This window comes from Somniosus microcephalus, chromosome 7, assembly GCF_052327205.1.
Source record: "Somniosus microcephalus isolate GS21.2 chromosome 7, FLI_Smic_1.0, whole genome shotgun sequence".
Lineage (NCBI taxonomy): Eukaryota > Metazoa > Chordata > Chondrichthyes > Squaliformes > Somniosidae > Somniosus > Somniosus microcephalus.
Genome location: NC_140993.1, coordinates 48477169 through 48493199, shown reverse-complemented (window position 1 = coordinate 48493199; position 16031 = coordinate 48477169). Strand labels below are relative to the sequence as shown.

Below are 16031 nucleotides of genomic sequence, written 5' to 3'. Positions count from 1 at the left end.
TCAGCCAAGACAGCCTGTCTGCGAGACCTGCTACATAAAACAAATGAGTTCGCATGGACAGAAAGACATGAACAAGAGTGGATAAACCTCAAAACAGTGCTGACAACCACACCTGTACTCACCTTCTTTGACCCAACAAAAAGAATCAAAGTGTTAACGGATGCATCAAAAGATGGCCTAGGTGCGGTCTTGCTACAAGCAGAGGGTGAAGATTGGAAGCCTGTTGCCTATGCCTCCAGGTCTATGACTGATACTGAGTGTCGATACGCCCAGATTGAAAAGGAATGACTAGGCTTGGTAGTTGGACTAGAAAAGTTTCATGGCTACATATATGGACTTCCCACCTTCACAGTTGAGACAGACCACAGCCCTCTGGTTGCCATCATAAAAAAAAACCTGAATGAGATGTCTCCAAGGATTCAACGACTCATGATGAAGCTGCAAAGATATGACTTTGAACTGATCTACACACCAGGCAAATACATAGTGTTAGCAGATGCACTATCCCGAGCACCCACAATGAGTCATGTGAGCTCTACTGAAGAAGACGTGGATGTTCATGTGAGTGTGGTCACTGCTGCGCTGCCCGTGTCAGACACAAAATCAAAGCAAATAGCAGAAGAAACAGTAAAAGATACAGTATTACAAACAGTAATAGAGAACATTCATCATGGTTGGCCAAAAGGTTCCTGTCCAAAATATTTTCACATAAGGTCAGAATTGAGTGTCGCAAGTGGACTATTACTAAAACAGAACAGAATAGTCATTCCACAGGCTCTACGTCAAGACATGCTCAAAAGGATTCCTGAGGGACACCTCGGAATTGAAAAATGCAAAAGGAGAGCAAGAGACACTGTTTATTGGCCTGGCATAAATAAGGACATTGAGAACATGATAGGCAAATGTGAGACATGTCAGAAACACCAAAACAAACAAGCAAAGGAACCAATGATAGTAGCTGACATACCAACAGCACCATGGCAAAAGGTTGGTATGGACCTTTTTCATTTAAATGGTAAAGACTATCTAATAGTAATTGACTACTATTCTAACTATCCTGAGATGGCACTGCTCTCAAGCACCACAGCAAGCAGTGTCATAATGCATGTGAAATCCATCTTTGCCAGACATGGAATTCCCAGGATTGCCGTTAGCGACAATGGTCCGTGCTTCAACTGTAAGGAGTGGCAACAGTTTGCAGCACATTATGACTTTCAGCACATCACATCCAGTCCTTTGTATGCTCAGTCAAATGGTAAGGCAGAGAAAGATGTTCAAGTTCTCAAGCAGCTACTGAAGAAAGCGACAGAAAGCAAGTCTGATCCTTATCTCGCCCTGCTGAGCTACCGAGCCTCACCTTTAGACTGTGGTTCTTCACCTGAACTACTAATGGGTCGCAAGTTGCGCACCACGCTACCCTGCTGTGCAAAAGAACAGCAAAGTGAGGAACTGAGACAGAGACTTCAACTGTTAAAGCTGAAACAGAAATCATACTATGACAAGTCATCCAAAACTCTAAAACCATTGACAAGGGATGATGTTGTCAGGATTGAGAATCCAGATGCATGGAACAGGAAAGCTACAGTTCTTGAGGAAGTAGGACCAAGGTCATACACTGTTAGAACTGAGGAAGGACAGATTCTCAGGAGGAACCGCCGTTCCCTCCTAAAAACACAAGAGACTATTCAAGAGCAGATTGATGACAATGCCGCAACTGCATCTTGTCATTCACCGCCAGAACAATCTCATGAAGACACATCAGACTTACCCGTGTTGAGAAGATCCACACGTGAAGTAAAAAAGCCTGATAGACTTAATCTTTGAGTACAATGTAAAGCTTTGAAAATGTGTTGACTGTTTTGAAAATGTTTATGTTTATAGAGCACTAACAAAAGTGTTACTGATGTTATCTTTATTGTTTTCTTGAAAGTTGATTGATATTGATTTTGTTAAACCTCAAAGAAAGGGGGAGGTAATGATCAATAACATGTCATTCTATAGTGGACACTAGGTGGAGCCGTAGAGCTGTATATAGCTGTATATATAAGACTACACTACCCAGCTGTATGTATATTAAGACTACATTACCCATGAGGCACTAGGCTACCCACAAGGCAGCAGTCAAGATGGAAGCCTCTACAGATACTGTACCTAGTCCACATATGCTCAATAAAAGTGTCTAGCAAAAGCTAGCTGTGTTCATAATAAGAGTGTCTATTTATTAATGAACATAAGAATACTGTGGGGCTTTCTGACTGGAAATGGACAATTAGCAAGGGTGCCCACACGCTGGAAATTAATTGGCCAATTGAGGGAAAATTGCGTGCAGCTGGCTGACCCATTTAGATTCGGGTCGGAACCCGACATTCGGGGAACCCGACAATTCCCCGCACCTTCGGGGAAATCAGGCCCGTTAACTCTGTTTCTCTCTCCACCGATGCTGCCTGGCCTGCTGAGTTTTTCCAGCGTTTTCTGTTGTTATTTCGGATTTCCAGCATCCACAGTATTTTGCTATCGTTCAAACAAGGAAAGTCAGGTTAACGTTTTCGGTGTGGGCCCTTTGTCAGAAGCATTCATATTTCAGATGAGGGGTACATACACAACATGTTAACCTGTCTATATTTTTTTTACAGATAGTGCCAGACTTGCTGTGTATTTCCTGCACTTTCTGTCTTTATTTTAGTTTCCCAATATTTGTAGATTTTTTTGGGGTGATGGTGTCATCTTTAAGAACACTTGTCATGAAGATGACATCATAGAATCAATTTTGCAGTGATAGGGGGTTCTGAGAAAACATTGTTCACAGTGATGCCACTCAAAATAGTTCACATTTAAAATCAACATACATCCATTCTAACTCGCAGCATTCTAATGATTAAACTTGCTTGTGTGAACAGACAATGTAATGAAGAGCTGTGGGATGTAATTTATATCTAGTTCTAACCGTAACCCAATTGCAATTATGTCACTTGCAAGTTATTAGGTTAGCACTCTCATCGGATTTAAATTATACCAAATTATACCCCATAGCTCCTTGTCGTGCATATCTGAAAAGAGAATGCATTGCTTATGGTACTCTAACATGGAGATCATATAATGACACTTCAATTATAATACATCTCACATGGCCTCTGAAAACATCCACGCCATCTCTGTGTTTCATTGGATTTTCTCTGGTGCCAGTTCTCAGAGGTGGAGGGCAGTCCCATTCCGACAACAGACAATCTATACCAACTACTATGGGAACCCTCTCATCTTTAAGACGTGATCTATTTACCATAATCTGCCATTCCTGTATTGTATCGCATTAGGAGTAAAGCTATTGTCTTTATTCACATTTTTAAAAATAGGTGGGTGAGAACATTGCTTAATATGTTGATGTGCTTTACTGAGGGTCGATGCAATGCTAGCTCCTCATTTTGTGTTTATGGAGCAAGGGAAAGCGAGGAGAGAGACAGAGCAAGTTGAAAAGAGCAAGGGTATTGGGAGAACATTGCACAAAACTGGGAACTACATCTCTTACCCAGCTGAATCTGATGCACTTCTGGGATCTGTTTCATGATTGCACTGAAGTAGCCGAGAAGTCCTTTGTAGGCAGAGAGTAAAATTCGGCACAGGCTTTCGTGCCATCGGTACGCATGCTGCAGGCAACCCTCAGAGGTGACGTTAGTGCTCCCCTAACAGAAAGAGTAAAAGACTGATCTGAGAACACTGGGATTCATGGTAAAACTTCCTATAATCATGCATTTAAAAAAAAATTACCATAACCACTTTCCTATATTTTTCCCTGACTCAAACCGCATGAAGTATGGGAACAATCAAACAATTATGACATTTTTCCAGACACTAAGGAAACAGAATCACAACACCTCACACTAAAAGCTTGATGTCCGATTAAGTGATACCAATATGACATCTAGGCTGCAACAACTCTCCGTTACTTAAAAAGAGGAGCAAAGATGTATGGTCAGTGCGCCTCTGAACTGTTCTCTTTTGTTCCTCCTGTACTCCGAATACGGTGTCCTACGTATATTGCCTTCTCCCTGCATCCTCACTGTATTGAAATCAAAACTTAGCATGCTATCGACTACTGTAACTCATTCTCTCTCAGGACCTGTGGAAATCCTCACCTCTCTCAGTTTTTCCCCATCTCTGAATGGCTACAGGATTTGAAGAGCAATCTTGTCATCGTCTAGTCATTACTTTTCTCCTATTCCTTTCAGCCTTAGTGGTGTCCCGAATTATGGGCCTGAGCCTTTCACCTAGGTTTCTCAATTAAAAAAATACAGGTGTGTGTCATTTTTTTATTCATTTCTGGGATGTGGGCGTTGCTGGCAAGGGCATCATTTATTGCCCATCTCTAATTGCCCTCGAGAAGGTGGTGCTGAACCGCCTTCTTGAACCGCTGCAGTCTGTGTGGTGAAGGTACTCCTACAGTGCTGTTAGGGAGGGAGATCCAGGATTTTGACCCAGCGACAATGAAGGAACAGCGATATATTTCCAAGTCAGGATGGTATGTAACTTGGGGGGGAACTTGCAAGTGATAGTGTTCCCATGTGCCTGCTGCCCTTGTCTTTCTAGGCGGCAGAGGTTGCAGGTTTAGGAGGTGCTGTCAAAGAAGCCTTGGTGAGTTGCTGCAGTGCATCTTGTAGAGTGACGATTGAGAATAGACTGATGGGGCGGTAATTGGCCAGATTGGATTTGTCCTGCTTTTTGTGGACAGGACATACCTGGGCAGTTTTCCACATGGTCGGGTAGATGCCAGTGTTGTAGCTGTACTGGAACAGCTTGGCTAAAGGCACTGCTAGTTGTAGAACACAAGTCTTCAGCATGACAGCCGGGATGTTGTCAGACTGTATCCAGTGCACTCAGCCATTTCTTGATATCACATGGAGTGAATCGAATTGGCTGAAGACTGGCTTCTGTGATGGTGGGGACCTCAGGAGGAGGCCGATATGGATCCTCCACTCGGCACTTCTGGCTTCAGCCTCGTCTTTTGCACTCGCATGCTGGGATCCAGCATCGTTGAGGATGGGGATATTCATGGAGCCTCCTCCTCCCGTTAGTTGTTTAATTGTCCACCACCATTCACGACTGGATGTGGTAGGACTGCAGAGCTTTGATCTGATTTGTTGATTGTGGGATCGCTTAGCTCTGTCTATAGCATGCTGCTTCCGCTGTCTAGCATGCATGTAGTCCTGTGTTGCAGCTTCCCCAGGTTGGCACCACATTTTTAGGTATGCCTGGTGCTACTCCTGGCATGTTCTTCTGCACTCCTCATTGAACTAGGGTTGGTCCCCTGGCTTGATGGTAATGGTAGAGTGAGGGATATGCCAGGCCATGAGTTTACAGATTGTGGTGGAATCCAATTCTGCTGCTGCTGCTGATGGCCCACAGCACCTCATGGATACCCAGTTTTGAGCTGCTAGATCTGTTCTGGATCTATCCCATTTAGCACAGTGGTAGTGCCACACAACACGATGGAGGGTGTCCTCAGTGTGAAGACGAGATTTTGTCTCAAGGACTCTGCGATGGTCACTGCTACCAATGCTGTCATGGACAGATGCATCTGTGACAGGTAGATTGGTGAGGATGAGGTCAAGTAAGTTTTTCCCCTCGTGTTGGTTCTCTCACCAGCTGCTGCAGTCCTAGTCTGGCAGTTATGTCCTTCAGGACTCAGCCATCTTAGTCAGTAGTGGTGCTACCGAGCGACTTTTAGTGATGACATTGAAGTCTCCCATCCAGAGTATATTCTGTGCCCTTGCTACACTCAGTGCTTCTTCCAAGCGGTGTTCAACATGGAGGAATTCTGATTCATCAGCTGAGGGAGGGCGGTAGGTGGTAATCAGCAGGAGGTTTTTTTGCCCATGCTTGACCTGAAGCCATGAGACTTCTTGGGGTCCGGAGTCAATGTTGAGAACTCCTCGGGCCACTCACTCCTGACTGTATACCACTGTGCCGCCACCTCTGGTGGGTCTGTCCTGCTGGTGGGACAGGACATACTCAGGGATGGTGATGGTGAAATCAGGAACATTGGCTGAAAGGTATGATTCTGTGAGTAAGACTGTGGGCTGGATTTTTCAGGTCCCGAGGAGGCGGGCATGGAGGCATTACAGCCAGTAAAATCGGAGAAAGTGGGGGCGGATGGCAAACCCGCCCCCATCCCACCTCCGTGCCCTTTTGCCAGGAGGCGGGAGGATGTGCAACTTGTCCCGTCTCCTGAAGGTGGGAAAGGCATTTAATCCTTTTAACTGCCTGTTAACAGGTAGTTAACAGGCAGAAAAAAGGATTAGTGCCATTTTACCTTCACAGGTGAAGGCTTCCTGACCTCGGAGAACCCCGTTGGGTTGGAGGAGACGTGGAGGAGGTCTGCGGCGGTCAGAGGCACCTGGAAGTAAGGTGTAGAGGTGAGTGATGGGTGCAAGTGTGGAGTGGTAAGTATGCAAACTGAGTGATAAGCTTAAAAAAGTGTGTACTTACCTTGTTTTCTTTCTACAGCCTTTAGCCGCGCTGGATGGGGAGAGCCGACATCCTCCTTGTCAATTTCACATAATGGCTGTTGGATCCTCCGATCCTACAGACATGTGAAATTTACAAAGTTGAAAAGTTTGATGAGTCCTGAACACAAAGTCTCATCAAACTAAAGAGAATGTCAGTGTTTGACAGCTTCACAGAGCTGTCAAACGCTGTCATTTCTTCTTTCAAGAAATCTTGACAGATAGCACGTCTGACGTTGACGTGATCTGTCAGTGACTTCCTCCCTAATTGGCCTGCTGGGCCCGTAGTGGAAAATCCCTCCGATTGGTCAGGCAAGGATGGAGGCGGGACATTGACATGACAAACAGCAGTCCCGCCTCCAACTCACCTCCATTCACAAAATCCAGCTCTATGTCTTATGTTGCTTGACTAGTCTGTGGGACAGCTCTCCCAATTTTGTCACAAGTCCCCAGATGTTAGTGCGGAGGACTTTGCAGGGTCGAATGGGCTGGGTGTGTTGTTCTCGTGTCCGAAGCCAGTGCCGAGGTCAATGCCGGGTGGTCCATCTGGTTTTATTCTTATTATTGTGTCTAGGCAAATGTGAAATACGTGGGTTGCGTTTTACTAGTGTTGAGATCAGGACTGGAACTACAACAGGAGTCTGGAACGCCACAGCAAGCTGTGTGTATATATATATTTAATGTATTCTGCTTGATCTCATTATTGAGGCAATTCATTTAAAGTTGCCAAGTGTTGCAGCTGTGGAAAATGACTACTTGAAAAGCTCACAAATTGGCAAGCAACCTTGCACCTCACTCAAAGGCAAATCCAAGCACATAGTAAATCACTTTTATCAATCTGACAAAAAAGATTTCAGTTTTAGAAAAAAAGTACAGGTTGATGATAAAACATAATGCAGCTATCATGAGCTCATGAGACAATCTAAAAAGAAAATCTCTGCTCACTAATGCTCGGCGTCACGGAGCAGGAACGACACAGGTTGAAGCTCGTCCAGTTATCAATCCCAGTCACGTCAAACAGGGAGGCGCCAATTGGACGCTGCTGAGTTCCTGCTGATCACTATCCATTGTCTCCTGTGGGTACGTGGACATCGAGTGAGGGCAGGATCATGCTTGGCTTTAATGCTCTCCTTGCTGAATAACCTTGCTGCCACTCACTGTCCAGGCTCACACTTAAGGATGAAAATGTGGGCAAGGTGCCAGTGGGCTGCTAGCATGGGGAACCTAGCTCAACATAATCAATGACTTGAAGAGAGGGGGCATGTAAGGGGGAGAAAACTGTTGAGAGAAATGTATATATTTTTAAATTGACGTATTCAAATTCACATAAATAGGGAGAATAATTTCCTGCAATATTTTTCCATTAAGGTCAATACGATCCCAGAACAGGAATAACGGGGGAGTCCAGAACCAGGGGTCACAGTCTAAGGATAAGGGGTAAGCCATTTAGGACCGAGATGAGGAGGAATTTCTTCACCCAGAGAGTGGTGAACCTGTGGAATTCTCTACCACAGAAGGCAGTTGAGGCCAATTCATTAAATATATTCAAGCAGGAGTTGGATATATTTCTTAAGGCTAAAGGGATCAAGGGATATGGGGAGAAGGCAGGGACAGGGTACTGAGTTTGGATGATCAGCCATGATCTCATTGAATGGCGGAGCAGGCTCGAGGGGCCGAATGGCCTACTCCTGCTCCTATCTTCTATGTTTCTATGTTTCTATAACACAGAGTACCTTGATGCTGAGCAGATGGTACTCTCTCCGATTTGTGATGGTAGGTCCTCTCGCTAATGCAATCTTTGATGTCTTGGCAGTCACCCAGAGAACCATAACTGTATACTTTCGGGCTGCTCCACTCAACAGCAATTCATATATAAACATATATATATAAAAAAATCAAGCTAGTTCTAATTACCAGGGCTAACAGACGTGGCTCAATGTTGTAAAACATCTCAGTGGGAACCCAATTAAACTGGTGTGAAACGCAAACCTCTTCAAAGCCCAGTTAACTGAGGTGAGGAAAACTAATTGTGTTATTGGTGATTAATGATATGGTAAAATGAGTTTTTACCTGTAATAACAGCTGAGAACCAGTCCTTGTGTTCAAAATGCATTAATCAGCAAAAAATATTTATGAGTTTATTAATTAGATTAGGCACCATAACTAAGTGGAGGGACTACGGAAACTGGGAACACAGATACTGGAGAAAAAGGATTGGTGATTTCTTATTGAGATAAGCAAGATTCTAGTGTATAGATAAATTGAACCCCAAGACTACGTTTGATATATTCACAAACAACTGAGTGATTTCAGGATCGATCTCAACATTTGTATCTTGTGTTCACAGTAAAAAGACAGCTTCCATAAACAACCCAAGTGTCCTACAAACTCAGATATCACAACCATATGCATGGTGTGATTGAGATAGCGTGTGGCAAGATATACCATAGTACTTTGCACCTGAGATTACGTGGGGTGTCCACTGTATTTACAGTTCCACCTCAAAAGCCACTAAATCCCTAACTGTGAGGCCGTTGTATTCAGGCTACAATGAATGGTCAGATTTAATACAAGTAAGATAATTACATATTAGTATAAACAGCAAGATATTTATATTACAAATACTTGAGAGATTGATATAGTTCACAAGAATATAAGTATTTTCTTCAGTCCAACAATCTGCAAGATTCTTGGTGGAAATAGACTTGTGGATGCATCTTTCAGACGTGGGTAGTGATATTCTTCCCTACTACAGTACAAAGAAACTTGCTGTCCATGTCAGATAAAATTAAAACAGAATTAAATATTGCTGGACAGGTTGAATGATGTATATTCCCTAAATCAACATTTCTTCTGAATATATTAATCAAGTCAGTTCAAAGACACAATGGTGCACAGAATAATTTGACAAGATGCAGCTTACACCCCAATCAGACGTCATATAACTAATTAATGCCTTGACCGTGTTTAATATGAGCAGTCCCAGGATAAAGGTTCAGCATCTTGGCTAATCTGAAGATCAAAGGGTCTTCAACTAGCACTTCGTCTCCCTTAGAAACTGGAAATCTTTGAACAGTACTGTGCATTTAGCTGCCGCTCTTCCCAATTGCATTTTCTGGGATGTTCAACATGCCGACCAGTAGCCTCACATGTGCAACTGCAGAGATTTAACTGTCACTTTAACTCACTTCACTGCTCTACCTGTACATCAGTTTAGACACACCATTGGCCCCCTATATGGGGGACAAATCGCACAATTCACTTCTGGAACTAATAACATTAATATTGGGAGTTAACAGGCAAGAGAATTTTTTCTGAAAAGCTTTCAGAAAGTTGTAAGCCCCCGAATAGTACACCAAGAAAAAAACTAGGCTGGCCCCGATTTTAGACCAACGTGTCTGGCAGGAACAAGGCGGGTGAACGGTCAAAATCGTGAAAATTGACTTACTGCCCCGTTCCTTCCGGAAATCCACTGGCCGCCATTATTACTGCGGAGCTGACTTGGACTGCAAATGCATCCACCAGAAACGGGAAGGTGCCTCATTAATAAATTGAAATAGGAGTCCGATGATGTCATTTGGACACCTACGCAATTTTAACTGAGCAGATCAGAGGTTAGCAGAATTGGCTCTGCAAACTGACTACCATGACTGTTACCTGAATTTAAAGGAGCACTCACCTGCAGGAATTTGGGTCATTAGGATCTGTGTGCCATTGTGAATAGTGCATTTCTAAGGCAGTGCTTTCTGCTTTTGGGCCCGTTAACCTATCCTTATTACGCACTTACTGCTGATCATGGGTACTGTTTTTGCCTCACACCTTTGGGTGGATGAATAGTTGGAGGAAGAGGAGCAGTAGCAAGCTGAAGAACCAGAACAAGTAGCAAATGGACCTGTTACAAGACAGAAGGTGGTAGGAGGGTTGCTTGTAGAAGGCCATACCCAGTCTACAGGGTCTACAGACCAAGAGTTACTTTCTTGGATAGTTGAACAGTGCAGGTAGGGGCTGTGCTTCACCAGGATGGCTGTCACAGATCTATTCAACCTGTTGTAGCAGGACGTGTTGCCTGCTGGACCAGAGGGCTGCGCTTTGCTAGTTGCTGTCACAATCACCACCACTTTTAACTTATTTGTCACAGTCTCCTTCCAGTCTGCAGTGCACAGCTGCATCAAACAGGTCACCAATAACTTCACTGTCAGAGCAAATCAGTGCATTCCCTTCACGATAGAAGCCAACAGCCAGAGTGGGAGAGCTCTGGGATATGCAGCCGTGGCCAGGTTCCCTTGTGCCCAGGGTGTAATAGACTGCACTCATGAAGCTATCAGGGCAGAAGACGAGCCAAAACTTTTTGTAAACAGGAAGGGTCTCCACTCCATCAATGTTCAATGTGTGATCACTGCAGAAGGACAATTTAAGTCTGCGCTAGTTTTACTGATAGCTGCAACAACATCTTCATTCCGAGTCACTCATCTATTCGGGGGTATGCGGGAATGTGGAGTAATCAGATCAGCCATGATCTTATTGAATGGCGGAGCAGGCTCGAGGGGCCGAGTGGCCTACTCCTGCTCCTAATTCATATGTTCTCCACTTTTGCACCTGTCCAACAATTTCAGATGATAGCTGCTTGGTGACAAGTGTTACCCCCTACACACCTGGCTGACAACACATCTCTCAACAGCTATGGAGTCACATTCATTTCCAGAGCTTGCTGCTTCAGCTCGGAGAGGTTCATTCTGTTGGGTGGTCCTGCCCCACCCGTCTTACTCCTCTCCATTGTGTTGTGCTCCATTCTGTCCTGCAGAGAGAGAGGGTGAGAGTCAGTGAGAGTGTCTCCTACAAAGGAGAGTGCAGACGTCTGGAGTTTTTGCCTGTTGTGCCGATGCTGAGAGTGAGAAGAAGCAAGAGGCAATCAGGATGGGAGGGTATTGAATGGAAAGCCAGTGTGAAGTGAGGATGGCGCCACGAGAGAGGTTGGTGAAGAGAGTTGAGACATCTGGGGGAGGGAGAAAAGGACCGTTGTCATGTGTTGTTGAGAGAGATGGAGAAATGAAGAGCTGTACTTACGCTTGCTACTCTTGAGAAGTCATTGAACTGATTCTTATACTGCATCCAAGTCCTGGGGGTGATGCTCCTGGAGCTGAAAAGCAATCTCTGCTATGTCTCTTCATGCATGGTGGACTTGATTTTCATGAACCCTTCTCCAACTGGTTGGAAAGAAAACGTCTCACCTCGCCCTGACCTCTTCCAGCAGGACCTCCAGGTAGGCTTCAGAGAATCTAAGGGCTTGCCTACGACTCATGCCAATGCGGTTTCTGGGGCAGTGGACTCACCTCATTACCCAACCACCCACCCAAAACCCACTCAGAGTTAAAGTCCGGGCCATTATTTAAATGTTAAAATAGCAAAATATTTCCCATAAAATACATGTGTGCTTTGTTACCAACAATGCATGGAATGAAGTTAGAAATTTGTGGCACTTTCCATCTAGTTCCTCAGGGCAGCATCCTAGCGCCAAGTGTCTTCAGCTGCTTCATCAATGACCTTCCCTCCATCATAAGGTCAGAAGTGGGGCAGTTCACTAGTGATTGCACAGTGCTCGACTCCATTTGAAATTCCTCATATACAGCAAACTTGGGCTGTTAAGTAGCAAGTAACATTTGAGCCACACAAGTGCCAGGTACAGGAAACTCTCGATTTACCAGCACCTAAAATAACTGGAAATCTCTGTTAACCGGCAAAATTCAGGAGTAGGTTCAGGTAAGTTTTACTTCATATTAGTGGCCGCTCCTGGATCTGTGGCTGTGTAACCAGGGTTCCTGTACCTGTTGCTAAGCAACAGGGACGCTTGGTCTGTGGCCGGGGTTCCTGCACCTGTTGCTAAGTAACAGGGAAGCCTGGATTTGTTGCTGCGTACGGAGCTCTCGTACCTTTTACTATACCTCTCTGTAATCCGGACTTTTTGATAAACCGGCACCATGCCGGTCCCGTCGGTGCCAGATAAAAAAGAGTTTCCTGTAATGACCATCTCCAACAAGAGAGAGCCTAACCACCTCCTTGACATTCAATGGCATCACAATCGTCATATCATCCACCATCAACATCCTCAGGATCACCACTGACCAGAAATTGAACCGGACTAGCCGCATAAATGCCATGGCTGCTAGAGCTGGTCAGAGGGTGGATATTCTGTGATGTGTAGCTCACCTCCTGATTACCCAAAGTCCCTCCACCATCTACAAGGAACAAGTCAGGAGTGTAATGGAATATTCTCCACTTGTTTGGATGGGTGCAGCTACAACAACACTCATCCAGCAGCTTAAACATCCACTCTCTCCACCATTGGTGTACAGCAGTATGTACTATCTATAGGATGCATTGCAGCAATCACCAAGCTTCTTCGGAAGCATTTCCCAAACCTGCGACCGCCACCACCTAGAAGAACAAGAGCATCAGGTGCATGGGAACACCATCACCTCCACGATGCGCTCCAAATCAGACACCATCTCATTTTGAACATATATCACCATTGCTTCATTGTCTCTGGGTCAAAATCCTGGAACTTCCTACCTAACAGCATTGTGATAGTACCTTCACCACATGGACTGCAGCGGTTCGTTACGAAAGCTCACCACCACCTTCTCAGGGGCAACCAGGGTGGCCAGCCTTACCAGCGACACCTATATCCCAAGAATGAGTGACTGAATGAATCACATTGCCAAAAATGATCTTGAATCAAGACTGCTCATCTATGGATTTGGCAATGAGATGTTATACAAATATTGACTGTAGTTATCGACAAACTGTTGCACTGTGAATTGTAGAGGCACTAAGAATAATGGCTGAAGTGAAAGGCTGGAGGAATTATTGCACACAGTGTCATTTCTGCACCCAAGACAATATGTTGACCCGACCCTGTTTATTGAGTTATATCCTTAGCTGAAGATTACAAAGAGTAAAGAAGCAATGTACTCCTTATCTGCTGAAAATACTTCCATAACTAGTATTTTGTTAGATTTTGCAATCAATGGAAGATAAATTTTCAAATTTACTCAGTGTAATTGATATTAATATCTCCATTGCTTTTTTTTCAATGGAGATCTTTTTGTAGGTACAACATGCAGCAAAGCTTTATAAATTATGTGGAAAGCATAAGTACTTCTTAAATACCAACCTCCGCCACCGGCCAAATGTTAATTTTGGATTAATTAGGGTTTCTTTTTTTTTTAAAGAGAGACCTTAATTTGTTTCTTGCAGTACTTTTATCTTAAATATGTAAACTTTTTTGCAAAATGATTCTTTTAAGTAGCCTCTTTTCTGGAGAATTAATAAATAACACTTTGCAATTATATCCAATGTACAGCTATTGAACTATCCAATGTACAGTTCTTGAACTCTAAAGCTCATTAATAAATTTGGCAGTAGGTTCTACTTTTTAGGTTGTCATCTAGAACATCCCATATTTTCCAATTTATTGCTGGGGGATCGGTGGCAAACATTTTCACGGCATTACTGGACTACTTACTTTCTCTTTTGGAAAAACATACCATGAAGGTTTGCTGTTTGTAGTTTGGGAAATCAGATGTTTTTAAAAAGTGAGAATTTCTAAACCATGTCCATCGTTACAACAAAAAGCAGTTTGATTAAGCAAGGAAGTGTTTTGGTAATTTGAGTCGTGCTATAAATGTTTTCAGTTTCCTATTACTGAAAGTTTTAGGATGCTCTAGTTCTCATATTTTGGCAAGAACTGAATGAAAGGGACATTTTTACTAAGTAGTAGTATCAGTTGATGTTGCTGGCAGTCCCTCGGAACCGAGGATGACTTGCTTCCACATTAAAAATGAGTTTGCAGGTGACTGATGAGTCCAATGCGGGACCTACAGTCTCTGTCACAGGTGGGGCAGACGGTGGTTGAAGGGGCGGGTGGGTGGGGTGCTTGGGTTGTCGTGCGCTCCTTGCGCTGTTTGCACTTGGCTTCCACTTGCTCCCGGCGAAGAGACTCGAGGTGTTCGGCGCCTTCCCAGATGCTTCTCCTCCACTTTGTACGGTCTTGGGCCAGGGATTCCCAAGTGTCGGTGGGGATGTTTACACTTTTTCAAGGAGGCGTTGAGGGTGTCCTTGAAGCGTTTCCTCTGCCCACCTGGGGCTCTCTTGCCGTGCCGGAGCTCCAAGTAGAGCGCTTGTTTTGGGAGTCTCGTATCGGGCATGCGGACAATGTGACCCGTCCATCGGAGCTGATTGAGCATGGTCAGAGCTTCGATGCTGGGGATGTTGGCCTGAGCAAGAACACTGACGTTGGTGCGCCTATCCTGCCAATGGATTTGCAGGATCTTGCGGAGACAGCGTTGGTGGTACCTCTCCAGTGCTTTGAGGTGCCTGCTGTACATGGTCCATGTCTCTGAGGCATACAGCAGGGCGGGTATCACTGCTGCTCTGTAGACCATGAGCTTAGTGCCGGGTTTGAGGTCCTGGTCTTCAAACACTCTCTTCCTCAGGCGACCGAAGGCTGCACTGGCACACTGAAGGCGGTGTTGGACTTCGTCGTCGACGTATGCCCTTGTTGACAGTAGGCTCCTGAGGTATGGAAAGTGGTCCACGTTGTCCAAGGCCTTGTCGTGGATTTTGATAATCGGGGGGCAGTACTGTGTGGCGGGGACAGGTTGGTAGAGGACCTTTGTCTTACAGATGTTTAGTGTAAGGCCCATGCTCTCGTACGCTTCGGTGAAGGTGTTGACGATGGTTTGGAGATCGACCTCCGAGTGAGCGCAGACACAAGCGCCGTCTGCATACTGTAATTCGACGACAGAGGATGGGACGACCTTGGATCTGGACTGGAGGTGACGGAGTTTGAACAGTTTCCCGTTTGTTCTATAAATTAGCTCCACTCCAGTGGGGAGCTTACTGAGGGTGAGGTGGAGCATTGCAGCAAGGAAGATCGAGAAGAGCGTTGGTGCGATGACACAGCCTTGCTTGACCCCAGTTCGTACGTGAATTGGGTCTGTGGTGGATCCGTTGGTCAGGATCACGGCTTGCATGTCGTCGTGAAGCAGGCGGAGGATGGTGACAAACTTTTGCGGGCAGCTGAATTTGAGGAGGACACTCCATAATCCCTCACGGTTGACAGTGTCGAAGGCCTTTGTGAGATCAAAGAAGGCCATGTACAGCGGTTGGTGCTGTTCCCTGCATTTCTCTTGTAATTGACGTGCGGTGAAGATCATGTCCCCTTAGTGGGCGGAATCCACATTGCGACTCTGGGAGGAGCTCTTTGGCCACTGGGAGAAGGCGATTGAGGAGGATTGTTACCACAAAAAGCAGTTTGATTAAGCAAGGAAGTGTTTTGGTGACTTGAGTCGTACTATAAATGTTTTCAGTTTCCTATTACTGAAAGTTTTAGGATGTTCTATTCCTCATGTTTTGGCAAGAGCTGAATGAAAGGGACCTTTTTACTAAGTAGTAGTACCAAGTGCAGTAGTGAAGTGGTTATGGTACTGGACTAGTGTCCACCATTGCAAGTCATGGAACTGAATTTGTAATTGG

The 16031-nt window shown here is 44.8% G+C and overlaps 1 protein-coding gene across 2 annotated transcripts in view; it reads right to left on the bottom strand.

Annotated features, from left to right (window-relative positions):
* fam135b (family with sequence similarity 135 member B) overlaps window positions 1–16031 on the bottom strand; it is a 577057-nt gene that overhangs the window by 117160 nt on the left and 443866 nt on the right. For both annotated transcript variants that reach the window (XR_015078967.1, XM_085992464.1), the window contains exon 8: window positions 3524–3677. Coding sequence is in view for 1 of the 2 variants with exons in the window: in XM_085992464.1 (XP_085848590.1) it covers window positions 3524–3677 (154 nt within the window). In the remaining variant the exon portion in view is untranslated. The remainder of the gene's footprint in view (window positions 1–3523; window positions 3678–16031) is intronic.